At 39.3% G+C, this 14,815-nt stretch overlaps 1 protein-coding gene across 3 annotated transcripts in view; it reads right to left on the bottom strand.

The window, feature by feature from the left end:
• Positions 1-14,815, bottom strand: part of ACSL1 (acyl-CoA synthetase long chain family member 1) — a 118,087-nt gene that overhangs the window by 16,866 nt on the left and 86,406 nt on the right. For 2 of the 3 annotated variants that reach the window (XM_089669611.1, XM_089669612.1), the window contains exons 10-17: positions 13,009-13,082; positions 8,802-8,879; positions 6,442-6,576; positions 6,222-6,356; positions 5,418-5,513; positions 3,573-3,645; positions 2,081-2,169; positions 1,879-1,995 (exon numbers count right to left, since the gene is read on the bottom strand). In XM_089669611.1, the coding sequence (XP_089525737.1) occupies positions 1,879-1,995; positions 2,081-2,169; positions 3,573-3,645; positions 5,418-5,513; positions 6,222-6,356; positions 6,442-6,576; positions 8,802-8,879; positions 13,009-13,082 (797 nt within the window). Of the gene's footprint in view, positions 1-1,878; positions 1,996-2,080; positions 2,170-3,572; positions 3,646-5,417; positions 5,514-6,221; positions 6,357-6,441; positions 6,577-8,665; positions 8,744-8,801; positions 8,880-13,008; positions 13,083-14,815 lie in introns of all 3 variants that reach the window. The other variant, XM_089669613.1, reaches the window with a different exon arrangement.

Here is a 14,815-nt window from a genome sequence, read left to right as displayed (position 1 = left end):
CCCATAGACGTGCATCACCAACCAATCTGGAACCATTATTTAGAAACCAGTAATAATAGACAGATCCTACCAAAATTGCAAGGCGGGAGTCTAAAGAATATGTACACCTTTAAATTCTTTAACATATACAGTGCCTTGAAAAAGTATTCATACCCCTTGAATTTTAACATTTTCTCATGTTACAACTAAAACCGTAAATGTTGTTGGGATTTTATGTGATAGACCAACACAAAGTGGCACATAATTGTGAAGTGGAAGGAAAATAAATGATTTTCAAAATTTTTTACAAATAAATATTGGAAAAGTGTGGCGCGCATTTTGTATTCCTCCACTGATTCAACTTTGTAGAACCACCTTTCGCTGCAATTACAGGTGCAAGTCTTTTTGGAGATGTCTCTACCAGCTTTGCACATCTAGAGAGTGAAATTTCTGCCCATTCCTCTTTGCAAAATAGCTCAAGCTGTCAGATTGGATGAAAAGCATCTGTGAACAGCAATTTTCAAGTCTTGCCAAAAATTCTCAATTGGATTTAGGTCTGGACTTTTCAATTAAACCCTAAGTGAGGGGATGAAGGAGGAGGAGGGGGAAGGGGACAAAAGCTCCACAGAGCTCTAAAAGTGATAATTTTACAGGAAAGCTGATCACCGACTTAAAAACATCAGGACTGAGGCTGCAGCTGCCATGCTCCTGGTGTAACTGCCTATTGCCCAGGATGTTTATATACGTATGCCGAGCAGCATGCCATTAATAATCATCTGAAGCTGTTAAAATGTATATACTTATCTAAAAATTTCAGGTAATGACCCCAAAAGCAGATAATGGAGATGGTTACATAGTTAGTCTGGCTGAAAAAAAAAATACAAGTCCATCCAGTTCAACCATAAAAAAAGAAAAAAAAAAAAGTTATAATCCTATACCCACAATTGATCCAGAAAAAGGCAAAAAAAAAACCCCAGCAAAGCATGATCCAATTTGCTCCTGATGCAAAAGAAATTCCTTCCTGATCCCCCGAGAGGCAATCGGATATTCCCTGGATAAACTTTACCTATAAATGTTAGTATCCAGTTATATTCTGTGTATCTAAGAAAGAATCCAGGCCTTTTTTGAAGCAATTCACTGAGCTGGCCAGAACCAACTCTTGAGGGAGTCTATTCCACATTTTCACAGCTCTCACAGTGAAGAAACCTTTCCGTGTTTGGAGATTAAATTTCTTTTCTTCCAAACGTAAAGAATGCCCCCTTGTCCTCTGATGACCTCAGGGTGAATAGCTCTACACAGAGTTCACTATATGAACCACTGATGTATTTATATATGTTGATCATATCCCCCCTTAATCTCTTCTCAAGAGAGAATAAATTCAGTTCCTCTAATATTTCCTCATAGCGGATCTCCTCCATGCCTCGTATCAGTTTAGTTGCCCTTCTCTGTACTTGCTCCAGTTCCCCAATGTTCTTTTTATAAGCATTTTGTCTTGTAAGCATTTCCATAAGAAAAGGCAGATAGAAGACTAATCTAAGTGTATAATTTCTTTATATAAACCTTTCTAAAAACAGATAAAAGGTCTACATTTTGCATTATTAAAAAAGTTATACACAAGGGGTACATAATAATAATAATAATAATAATTTAACTTTAGGCTTTGTGCCACTATTCTCGTTCTATTTGGGTTAATAATCATTGATAAGTTCAGGAACACAGTCCTAACCTTGGATGAAATCAGTGCCTCTTTATATCATGTTAGTATCTGAAAGTCTCTATTCCAGGAAAATGGGAAATTCCAATTCTAACCTCTACGGTATCTGAAGTTATTTCAACAGACAAAGAACAGTCTTCTGTATCTCTATCATTAATTAACCTCTTGGCTGGCACTGTACTTACTGGTAACCATTTGCCAATATCTCCTGTGTGCAGCCAGCCATCCTTGTCTAAAGCTTCAGCAGTTTTTTCATCATCTTTTAAGTATCCTAGAAAAACATTGGCTCCTTTGACACAAACCTGAAAGACAAACATTGAGTTTGTAATACTTCAGTCTGTTTCTCAGAAGATTGTTATAGTACAAATTTCTTTGTTTTGCACTCACTTCGCCTTCTCCTTTTGATGCAAAATAATTCATGTCTTCCACATCCACCAGCTTTACATAGTTGCAGGGCATAGGAGCACCCACATGACCTGTTAAGGAAGAATATGCTCACGATCAATATACATACAGGTGACATTTAATGCTGGATAAAGACTAAAACAGCTGCTTATATAAATGTAGAGGGAAGTGTAGTTGATAATATTGGAAAAACTAATGCCTATATTTGCTGGAAAAACAAAAAAAAAAAAAAGTAAAAAAACAAGAAAAACCAAACCTCTCAATACACAACTAAAATACAAATGTGAGCTGATTTACTAAAAAAAAGGAATCTAATTCGTTTAGCCAGTCTTATGGTTCAGACAGAACAGCCAGTCTCTAAGAAAATCTGTAATGCAAAAATATGGAGGCTACCACTGTGGACCTATCCAAAAAAATTCTAGTTGTCTGGCTGTTTTGAGTCACTGAAATAAGCAGTCTGACTTTACTCGCTGCATGCTTGTTCCATGTCAGGAACATGTCAAAACATGTTAGTTTTTTTTTTTAATCAATACAAATTGGCTCACACTTGCATTCTGTTTGGACTAAGAAAGAACAGCATGCACATTGTCATGTTTCACATGACTGTCATGTTGACTATTATATACCTTTAAATGTTTCAGTGTTTTGTCTCTGCTCCTCCCTTTCCTTTAGTTTAGCTAATATTGCATAGATAGCCCTCCCCCCTTACCAGAGATGCATTGCAGCAAGCCTCATGGCAAGAAGCAGAAACAGTATGTTCTTTCAACCTAGCGAATGTTTATTGTTGCAAGATTCTCTCAGTTTATGGAATAAACTTCACAAGATCTGCAAGATATTCTGATTGAGTCACTGACTGTAAACCCCAACTGAGGTTGAAGTTATCGCTATTTCATTCCAACTGTAAGTTACAGAGATCACACTATCAATGCTTAGATTGGACACACAGAACACACATCATAAGATCATCCCTGTCGTGTCTTAATTTCCTAAATGATGCCATTTTGCTTGAGAGAACATGAAACTACATAATGCTTAATTCAATACGGCAAAACACACAGCAATTATGATATACAATGTTCAGCAAATGACATCCTCATTCCTACCCTTAATGTACAGTAGTCGCAACAATGAAAAATAATGGCTTGCGCTGAATTGTTCCCATCTGTGGTTTTCCTTTCAAAAGTATCTCCTAGGATTTAAAATGCTTCTTACATTCTGACTGCAGCCCCCAGTATAGGATGAGTGAAAAAAAAAAAAACCCCATACATTCCGCACTGCCTTTTGTTACCAGAATTGTACTTCCCCCTAAAGGATATGAAATGAATAGAAGTCCTTACCGCTGAATATCAAAATCTATAGAATTGAATTATCACCACTTATTTTACATAGTTGCAGACAGCCAATCAGGAAGGAGTCAATTTTTACATAAAATACCAAAATTATACTAGATGACTATTTCTCAAAGTGTATTCACCTGCTGTCCAGTCTCCGGGAATAGTAAGTGAACAGCCAGCAGTGCATTCAGTCTGTCCATAGCCTTCATAGAACTGGTTAGGGAAGAATACACAAACACCAATGCATTACAATCGTCAATTATAAAAAGTCTCACTAGATGGTTTAAAAACTTTTTTTTTTTTTTAAACCCTTTGGGGAACCATGTGCATGTAACATTTGGTGCGATTTGGATCTGTCTAGCCGTTGCTAAACTGCTGCTAGGAAGAAGATTTGTGAGTGATGGCATTGATTTGTTAGTTGCGGCAGCCCTGCTATTCACAAAAGCTCACACTCCTGCAGAACTATGTGTCTATCTGTTGCTTCTTGTAAACATACACATCCCTGGTTAATGGATCACGCAGCTCTGCAATGCTGACTGATAATTCACTTTTATGAATGAACAGCTTGCTTCAAGCTGTGCTATAGAGGGCACTGGTCCCATCAGTGCTGATCACACAGCGGGGCTGTACAAGCGCCAGCAGATAGAGCATAGAGAGCTGCAAAGCTGAGTGAATATCTTAGGGATATGAATGAAAGATCAGCATCATCAGGTAGTAAAAGAACAGTCAGTTGAGAAAGGGGGCCAGGCTCTGTGCCGACTACACCTCCCTCCACAGGAACATACAATCTGAATTTAACAATGGGGTGGAGCTACAGTCAGCAAAACAGCTTTTAATCCCAAGTGGGGCCTATGATCCAATTAGGACCATGTACTTTGTTCCCTTCAGGATTAAATAAAAAAAACGAATAAGAGTTCTTTGGAAAGAAAAGCTGTGGCCAACAAAAATTTCCTTTAAAAAATACCAATGACCTGGGTTGATTTGGGACCGCATCACAGATGTGAAATTACCAGTTTCAGAAACGATCAGCAATTATTATTATACAGGATTTATACAGCACCAACAGTTTGCGCAGCACTTTACAATATAAGGGAGATACAAGTCCCCCCCCCCCCATCATAAACATTATCTTCACAGAGCAGAGGATACAAGCATTTTACAATGGCCAATAGTATAAATGTAAAGTAACCATTATATCAACTTGGCAGGGGACAGCCCGGCTCCAGAGTGTGCCTGTACGGGGTCCCCCCAGCACATGGCTTACTGAGGGGGCACTCAGAGGAGGAGGAGCAGAGGTACGGGCCGCTCTGTGCGATACTATTGCACAGAGCAGGTAATTATAGCATATTTTAAAGAACAAATTAGGATTTACAAATCACTTGTTGAACAGGAGTTATATTAAACCCTTAATGCTAGTTGTACACATGTGGCAGCACAACGGTGGGCTGACACCAAGCTGCCACACACACACATATTTTATATATATATATATATATATATATATATACACACATACACACACATATTATACACAGTGTCCCTTGTTTGTGCTGGGGGCGCCGAGTGAGCAAGCTCCCAACTCAGACTACATTGTTACTGAGAGCTCTGTCACTGTTTACGATTAGGAGCCAATGGGGTGGACTTATGATCATGTGGTCACTGTTACAGCCAATCATACGACTGGGAAGCCCATGTAACACCTCCAGTGTTATGAACTTTTAAAGTGCTGCCTCCTGCTAGCTGAAAAAAGTTAAAGACAAGTATAAATAATTATAGAGTAGCAGCAGATATTCCCAAATACACGAACAATGACAAAATCGGCTTATATATCTCTGCTAGCTTGAAGTATATCTTTTAAATCACTAGGCACTCAAAACAAAGCTGAACAAGAACAATGTCCAGTACTTTATATCTATCTTTAACATTTTACTTCATTCCAAAATTGAAAACACAAAAAAACCCAAAAAAAAAAACCCTGTACCAACCTGGCAACCGAGAGCTGCCCGCAAGAATGTTAACACGGTAGAAGAAACAGGAGCTGCTCCAGTAATCATAAGTCGTACTTTTCCACCAAGACTATTCTACACATAAAGAGAAGAATTCATTTATTTTACACAAAATGTATTGCAGTAGTCAAACTGGATGGACCTCTCCTGGGATATTGTACAGACTTGCTACATTTTATAGTCATAGCTATATTATATCAAAATACACAAATGTAGAATTTCAACATTAACAAGTTTACACCTTGGAAATAAAAAGAAAAAAACATGCCCTTCCCTTTAGTATGACACTGACACACACAGACTGACACACACCAACCAGGGTGTGGTAACCTGCTGGTATGGGGCAGTGAACCGAGTTTTGTAGTTAAGTATTTTTCTTGTAAATTTTATTTTTTATTATTAGAGAAAATAAATACAGAACAGTAACTAAGGGTATGTGAAATGGGCCCTTTGACCCTAGCCATACTGAACAACACTGAACTCCAGACAGACATCTTAAATTAACAAATGAAATGCATATTTAAAAGCCATTTTAACTCCAAAGTAGGTCTGCCCATCCCAACTTCACATTTACAAACCTTGGTCTACCTGACAATTCTACTGCAGTGAAGCTAAAACCCCTTTACTCCCACTGCTCTCTTCTCCTGTCAGCTAATGTGCATGCACAAGGCTGCATTGACTCCCATTCCTGCCCTTCCCTCTCCCAATCTGGAATGTCAGTATAAGGGATTATAGGTATAAATAGGAACTAAACATATTTTGTTTTTGAACTATATGCAATACCTGAACTTTCTGAAATATGAGCTTGTCCCACAGGCTATCCTTTCGGATAATTCCGCTGCGGAGCTCGGCCTCTTTTCTCTTTGAAGCAAAGTCTAACAGCCAGCGCTTCAATGAAGTATTTGCCTGCCCAAATATCTGAAGAGAAAAACATCAGTTATAATCACATCAGAAACAGAAGGAAGGATTTACTCTCCTATGTAAGCACTGTCAGGCATCTTACCCGATCAAACATTCTGTTCAACAAACGGGGCACCACTGGGAAAATGGTGGGCTGCAGAACTTTCAAGTCATCCATTAACAGTCTGATGTCTCCCTGAAAAAAGCCTATTCGAGCCCCATGGCAGAGAACTACAGTCTAAAACAGATCAAGAATTTAAACACATTTTTACATTTATATACAGTTGATATACATTTTGTAAATGGGTTGATTTAGGTTTGCTGAACAAGTCTGTGCATCTATTTTTAATATTCATATTAAATTAGATTTTTTTTTTGCTTTAGAATACAGGATTCTTCCACAAATCACTGTTTGTAGAGCATACATTGTAATAAGAAAGCCCAGCACTACTTGCTGACTTTGTCCATAAGGATCTGTATCTACTAGAAAAGAGGGGAGAGTTGTGTCCATTTGGTTATTTACACAACTAGTTCTCTAGCTAATCTGTCCTATTCACGATGCGGGCTAATAACCGCATAGAAGTAAGCTTGGTCAGAGGAACAGAGCAACTCTGAATGTGCCACCTGCTGTCTACAAGTGGTAAATATAAGATTTTAATCAATAGTATTTTATTTTTACTAAAATAGTATATACAGAAAATTATGTATTGTGTTTAAAAGGAGAACATGCTCAAATTTTAAAGGAAATTATGTGACTATTACCATTTTAAAATGGTAAAATTTCAAGCTCAGTTGTAGAACTTTTGGTGAATTTGTTTTAGTTTAGGACAAACTAAGGAAGACAAACCATCTCAGATGTTTTGTCCTCACTTTGTTTGCGGACTTGAAAGGAAGTAGGCGATATCAGCCCAGGGGGGAAGTGGAGGATTTTAAAGATACCCTGTCACCTGACCTCACTTTTGAAATAAAAGCCTTGCAGCAATAGAGGATAATAAGCACTTGCATGTTTCCCCCACGTTTTTCTCCATGTTGTACCCTGTACAACTTTAGTAGAAATATGACCACTTCCTGGATGTGTAAATTAACAATGCCGGCCCTTGCACCTGCCCCCTTCTGTTGCTGCTATTCAAGAACATAGTGGGCTACCTATTAGCAAATGTTATGATTTTTGTGAGTATTGGCATTTTGGTATTTATGCACCCAAAAAGTTATTAAAACAGTCATGCCAATTGGAGCAGTGTCATCCCTGCTGGCATTACTCTGCTAGGTGTAAGCTCCTACCATCAGACTCTGCCCTGTCAGATGAGATGCTGTTCATTGAGCCTCAAGCATAACTAAACAATATCAGGGGAAAACTACAGAGCCTCATTTGAGAGACAGCTTTGATTTTGCCTACGGCTACCGATGCCACTGAAGACAGTAGAGCCCAGTAGCAGTCTTAGGTCTGCTATAATATGATCAATAATTACAGGGTCCTCAAATGCACAAAACAAGGGAACGACAATCTTACAGGAAGATTGTTAGTGGGTTTAAAAGAGACTTGGTCTTCATACTAATATCACAGTCTGCTGTGTGATCTCTAAAGCCCCATATACACGATCAGAATATTGTATGAAAACCGTGAAACCTTTGTTTCTTTTTACATGAGAGCAGATACATCCTTCTAATAAAACATACAACAGGTCTTTCTAAGGTTTTACAATCTGATTGAGATAGATAGAGATAGGATAGTTATATATACACACACACACACACACACACACACACATTACAATCTGATCTCCTTTAGATCTACCAAAAACCATGAATATAAGAGCCTGCATGGAAACTTGAATGCATTGTTCTGGTTAGTCGTATTATATAGTTTTGGTAAACTTGAAGGAGATAGCATAATCCAGTGTAGGCCAAATCCCTTACAGTTTTTGTTGTGATCTTTGGGAATAAATAACTTCACAATAAGCTGAAAGAGTTCAGGGATGACCTGTTTGAAAGCTTTCACTGCCTTAAACAATATGTAGATAGTTAAATGCCTATTGTCTGAGCACAAATGTAATTTAGATTTAAATTTCTTGACATTGCTGAGAGCCATTGCGCTATTAAATTAGATGTAGTTCCAATTTGTCACACACACACACACACACACACACACACACACACACACTGATAGGAAGTCACTCTCACCAGAATGTTGTTCCAGTGAGCGAATTACATCCATCTGAAGGTGTTCTCAGTACACAAGTCTCCACAGAAAGGAATCTATGTTCTACATACCTTCTACAACTAGTTTTAACTACGAACATCCATTTAAGTTTTATTCAGCATCTTACCTGGACCAGTCTTTCAAACATGTGTGCCAGAGGCAAATAGGAAATGTGTATATCACTGGCGTTCAGTGTTAGTAAACTCTGGAAAATATGACAAAAATTGCTAAGCATGTGAAAACACAACGTGACTTGTGCCTACCTCTACAACTCTTTCAAACATATGTGCCAGTGGCAAAAAAGAGATGAGAACATCTTGAGTAGAAGGATACGCCAAGTCCTGAGCAGCAGGAGAAAGACAGTTCAAGACAGTGATTTTCTCAATTAAGGAGTATCAGGTCACCAAGGGTTTAAAACAGTTGATTTTCAGGGAACACATTTCATAGAAGAAAAAAAGTATAAAAACACAAGAAAGAAAGAAAAATTAAGCAAATCAGAATGTCCACCACCAAGCATGCTTCATTGATGTACAACTATTCATCCAGAGAAAAAAGGATTAATGTTCTCTGTTCAGGTCCTCTAATCAGACTTATGCACAATATGCAAATCTTTGCAAAGTTCACACTATTACTTCTACACTCAGTTTGCCTATACCACTAGACAATATAGCCATTAAAGGCCAACTCTACCTTTAAAAAAAATAAAAAAAATTATAAATGCACATATATTTTGCAAAACAAAAAATCCTACACTTTTCTTTCCTGCAATCAGCCTGCAAAACATTGCAACGGCCATCAACAGATCGTGGATGCAAAGCCAAGCTCCTGCAAACTCTTCCTCCAGCTCCCAGCCTGTACCGAGATACAGGCTGTCAGAGAAATGGAAGAGGTAATAATGGGCTACGAATGTGGTCATCAGCACACTCGAGTTCTACTGAGAACTACAGTTCATCTCCTGCAGTGGCAAACAGCGATTGTACTTTATTTACAGATCTCTGAATGAATGATGTGGCTGTGCAGACAGAGGAAAAAAAAAACAAAAAAACACACACACTTATGGGGGGCATGGAGAGTTTGGGGGGTGGTCCCATTTGTGCCCTGTACCATCCTAAATATGGGTGTAACATGGTGCAAAAAGTGGGGTTAGTCTTTAAACCCAATCACAAGGCAGACACAGACAGCAAAATCTGAAAGACTACAGCACAAATGAAAAGTTTAGGAATTATAGAGGGATAAATGACCTCCACATGAGGATTTCATGCTCTGGAGGAAGCCTTTTTGCAAATTTTTGTTTCTACTAATCACTGTTCCAAAAGGTGAACTCCTCTGTCCAGGAAAACTGATGCACAATGTCTTTCTTAAATGCCCTACAATCAGGCTATTTTAGGGGAAAAAGGGAACAGCATTCTGTATTTCAATCATTAACTATTAGACCCTTGAACCATTTTTATTTTCATATAACATGCATACCTACTGTAGGTTGTAGAATTCTGCATAGAGAAATGAAAACTGTACCAACATATTTTTTATTAAGCAGAAAAAAAAAGACTGATAACAGATTTTCCATCCAGGAGGACCATCATAACCCTGATGATTAGCACTATATATAGTCTGTGCCAAGAATAACACTGTGTACCTGACTGCCCATTTATAGCTTTACTACAAACATGAAGATCAGGTTTATCTTGTCTGACATCTAGGCTATTTGTTCACATTGGTGCCAGAAGCATTGGAGCATCCAGCATGAATGACTCTTCAGTGTTCATCCAGCTTTCGAAATGCATCCTTGGTGAGTTGGGGTAATGCAAGCTAATTGACAGCTGTAACATATTTTCCGTAACACATTGAGAATTTTAATGTGAATACATGCCAAGCGAACATAAATATATGAACTGAGCACTACAACTCCTCTTTTTACTCAGCACCTGGCATTTGGTGGAAGGTACATGGGGTTCCACTTTTTGCCATTCATATCAACAGGACCTTTATATAAAAAAAAAAAAAAAAAAAAAAAACACCCTCTCCACTCTGCAGCGGTCTACACTGCTCAAAAAAACAAAACAAAAGTATAGCATCAAGCCAATTACACTCCTCAGATATTGATCTGGTAAGTTGAGTAGCAGAAGGGGTTAATTTCATGAACACCAAAGCAGTTAAAACGGATTAACAGGTGCACTAGATGGGCAACAATGAGCACCCCCAAAACAGGAATGGTTTTACAGGTGGAGGCCACCGACATTTTTTCCTACTCATTTTTTCTGACTGCTTGTCACTAGTTTTGCAATTGGCTAGGGTCAGTGTCACTGCTGGTAGCATGAGGCGTTACCTGGACCATACAGAGGTTGCACAGGCAGTCCAACTCCTCCAGGATGGCACATTAATACGTGCCATTGCCAGGTTTGCTGTGTCTCCCAGCACAGTCTCAAGGGCATGGAGGAGATTCCAGGAGACAGGCAGCTACTCTAGGAGAGCTGAACTGGGCCGTAGAAGGTCCTTAACCCATCAGCAGGACCGGTATCTGCTCCTTTGTTCAAGGGGGAACAGGATGAGCACTGCCAGAGCCCTACAAAATGACCTCCAGCAGGCCACTGGTGTGAATGTCTGACCAAGCAATCAGAAATAGACTTCATGAGGGTGGACTGAGGACCTGACTTCCTTTAGTGGGCCTTGTGCTCACTGCCCGTCACCATAGAGCTTGATTGGCATTTGCTACTGAACACCAGAATTGACAGGTCGCCAAATGAGAGCAGATTTGCCCTGAGCACATGTGACAGACATGAAAAGGTCTGGAGAGGCCGTGGAAAACGTTATGCTGCCTGCAATATCGTTCAGCATTACCATTTTGCTGGTGGGTCAGGAGGGATGCACAGACCTCTATAGGCTAGACAATGGCACCCTGACCGCCATTAGGTATCGGGATGAAGTTCTTGGACCCATTGTCAGACCCTACACTGGTGCAGAGGGTCCCAAGTTCCTCCTGGCGCACGACAATGCCCAGCCTCATATGGCGAGATTATGCAGGCAGTTCCTGGAGGATGAAGGAGTTGATACCACTGAATGGCCCTCACGGTCGCCTGACCTGAATTCAATAGAACCTCTGGGATATCACATTTCGATCCATCCGACGCTGCCAGGTTGCACCACAGACTGCCCAGGAGCTCAGTGATGCCCTGGTCCAGATCTAGGAGGAAGTACCTCAGGACACTATCAGTCATCTCATTAGGAGCATGCCCTGACGGTGTCAGGCATGCATACAAGCACATGGGGGCCATACAAACTACTAAGTACCATTCTGAGTTGCTGCAATGAAATTTCAGCAAAATTAACTAGCCTGCTACATTTAGCAGAGATCATTCCCGTCTAAAACTAATGCACACAGCTTTGCCTAAGTGTGACACAGTGGAAGACCATAAACCAGATACTGCGTGCCACATGTGCTTGCAACCCAGGTTACACTGAACAGCATAGGACACAAGTCTGAGATCTCCTTCTATACCCTTACCTTAAAAGCCATCACCTAAAACAATAAGAATGCAGAACATCAGTTCTACACATTGAGTAACAACACTACATTCACTCAGAGAGCAATACAACCACTTTTAGTACATGGTTAGTTACAATTTGGCAGCCCTAGAAGGGCTCTGCAGTAACTTTTTCTCTTCCAAGTCAAACTGGCTCTTTGGAAGTTGTTTGCACCACACAGAACATTACTGACACCCCCGAAAACAAGACAGTTGGGGAGAAAATTAAAGAAGAGCACATATTTCCACTAAAGACCAGAGGCAGAAGCAGATGGAACAGAAATAAAGGAGGATTCATAGAGCAGGCAACAACTCAATTTCATTAAACTTTAGTGGAATGATGATGTATTATTCCCATTAAAAAATAGTGTGTTAAACAGCAGATGGCAATGTTGAACAAGGTGATGGGGTGGAAATGGTATTTGCAGGTACAATACTAATCTTTCAGCTGGTTTAAAACCGATCAACTGAAAGATGTTTTTATTTAAAATTATTCACAGAAGGATTAAAGGAGGGTTAAAACAAATCAAGCATTGTATATTTTACATACAGGAACGTTCCTGTAAACTTAAATGAAAACAAACTATGACTCACTCTGATTGTGACAGTTAAACCATTAAACCAACAAAAGCAAGATAAAAGGATAGCAAGAAGCAAAGGAATGAATAACTCAACTAATATCTTAGTAATCTCACAATCACAGCCATGTCTCTGCAGAAGGCCAGATAATTCAGGCTGGTTATTTGCAGCTCTAACCTCAAAAGGCTACATTCACACCATTTTGATTTAAAAAGAAAAAGCATGTGTCCAAAAACAAAATGTTTACACATGATACAGCAGGTAAAATTTTTTTTACATTAACATGCTTTTCTATTGATTTGAATGGAATCAGTCAAACTACAGTAGACCACTTCATTTTCATAATGCATTCAGTAACATATCCACATACCTCTGTTACTTTAAGGAAAGCAGCACTGTTGCTTACAACATTCTTATGAATAAGCATTGCACCCTTTGGATTTCCTAATGAGAAAAAAAAACAAAAAATAAAGTTAGCCTCAGTAACATCTCATGGGTTTTACCCTCTCTTGTAATACCATTTATTGGCTAAGTTAATAAAGATTCCTTTAGAATAACTTAGATCCCTTCCTTACATATTTCATACATTGCCTGAAGATGGTAGGGTTGTTACCACAAAGACTTGCAGCCATTCTGTTAAACAAGAAAAAAAAAACAAAAAAAAAACACACAACTTAAAATGCCAAACTTTCTGCAACGGTGACTTTTGTTTAACTTTTTTTTTCTGCATTGTCACATGGGGGTGAGGAGAGTCCACAAACTCCAGTCACCAGTTGGAGCTTAAACAGGGCATTTCCTCTTCACTCTCAGCATCCAAGTAGATCAGAGTGGGAGTGAAGAAAAGGTAGGACTGTGATGCTGGCAAGGGGAAAGATAAGTGAACCTGTTTGTTAAAGAACAGATTCTCTTTAATGGCATTTTTTCCTAGAAAACATGGAAGATGCCATTATGGATTTCTTACTCTGCAAATGCTAGCTGTCTGGCTGTAATCCTGACTCACCGGTTTCAATACCCTAAGTGGCTAACCCAGAACGCGTGTGTTAATCGGGAGTTTTGACTGTTCTTTGACCGTACTTGTTTTAGATCAGTGATCGGTAGAATATTAGAACCAGCAGGTTGGCATTACAGCCACGGAACTAACATTTTCAGATTAAGGTCAGCAATAGCAGCCTTAATGGTTCTCCCATGAACCATTCGAGTAGACCTGTGGCTTCGATACAGCTATAAAAACAGCCAGGTACATAAATATCCAGTTAGATGTACTGCAGGGCTCCCAAACAGCCTGGAATACATAATATACCACTGGTATCTGACCAACAACTCTTCTAGTCACCTCCTGAGACTCACTACTGGTGGATGAAGTCACCCATCAGATGGCTGAGATGGTGGGAGACGTTAGCAACCACTAGAAGTAATCACTACTTACATATCAGATTGTCAGGGTAGTGTGAGCTCATGGGGACACTCTGTACCAGGTGCTGCTTGTGCTTGGCAATTACACAGTGGGATTCATTACTACCCACCCTGGCAAACTTTATGACACCAATTATCTCCATGAATTCATTCAGCAACTCAGAACATCCAAGCAAAGTATAAGAAAAGCCCTACTGTAGATTTCAGAGAAATACATGCAATGAAATGAGGTGGTGTTAACAGAACCAATTTCAACTTCTATGAGAAACCTCTCCAGTTATACAAAGCTTTTTATTTTGTTCGCACAGCGTGGAGAATGTGCTGTAGAGGATATCCAATACCATGGCACACTTTTGTAATGCTTTGTAAAAACTAATTAGTATGAGTAATATGGAATTCACCACCTAGTAAATTCCAGTGACTGTATGAAGAAGGGTGGAAAAAGAATCAGGAATATATACCCATGGTTCCATAAAGAAGCAATTTTTAAGCATGTCTGTATATATTGGTTTCAATATGATACTATGTAGCAAGCTTTTATTGGCAAAATGTTAAAAATGAATCAACTGTAGACAAATTTATTTTCAGGCATCCATGCAATTATAAAATCGCTTATGTAGCCAGGTAATATAGACCCCCCCCCCCCCCCCCGGGACAGTCTGAGGGCAGCTCTGCTCTAGATTTTCTGCAAGCTTGTGTGTCAGACAGATAGTGTTGTATATATCTACTGAGAACAAAGTGCACCACAGGAACTCGGGCCATTA

Source organism: Staurois parvus, unplaced genomic scaffold, assembly GCF_062004578.1.
Source record: "Staurois parvus isolate SC_StPar_1 unplaced genomic scaffold, SC_StPar_1.0 ptg000080l, whole genome shotgun sequence".
Classification (NCBI taxonomy): Eukaryota; Metazoa; Chordata; class Amphibia; order Anura; family Ranidae; genus Staurois; species Staurois parvus.
This window is presented reverse-complemented; position numbering and strand designations above follow the sequence as displayed.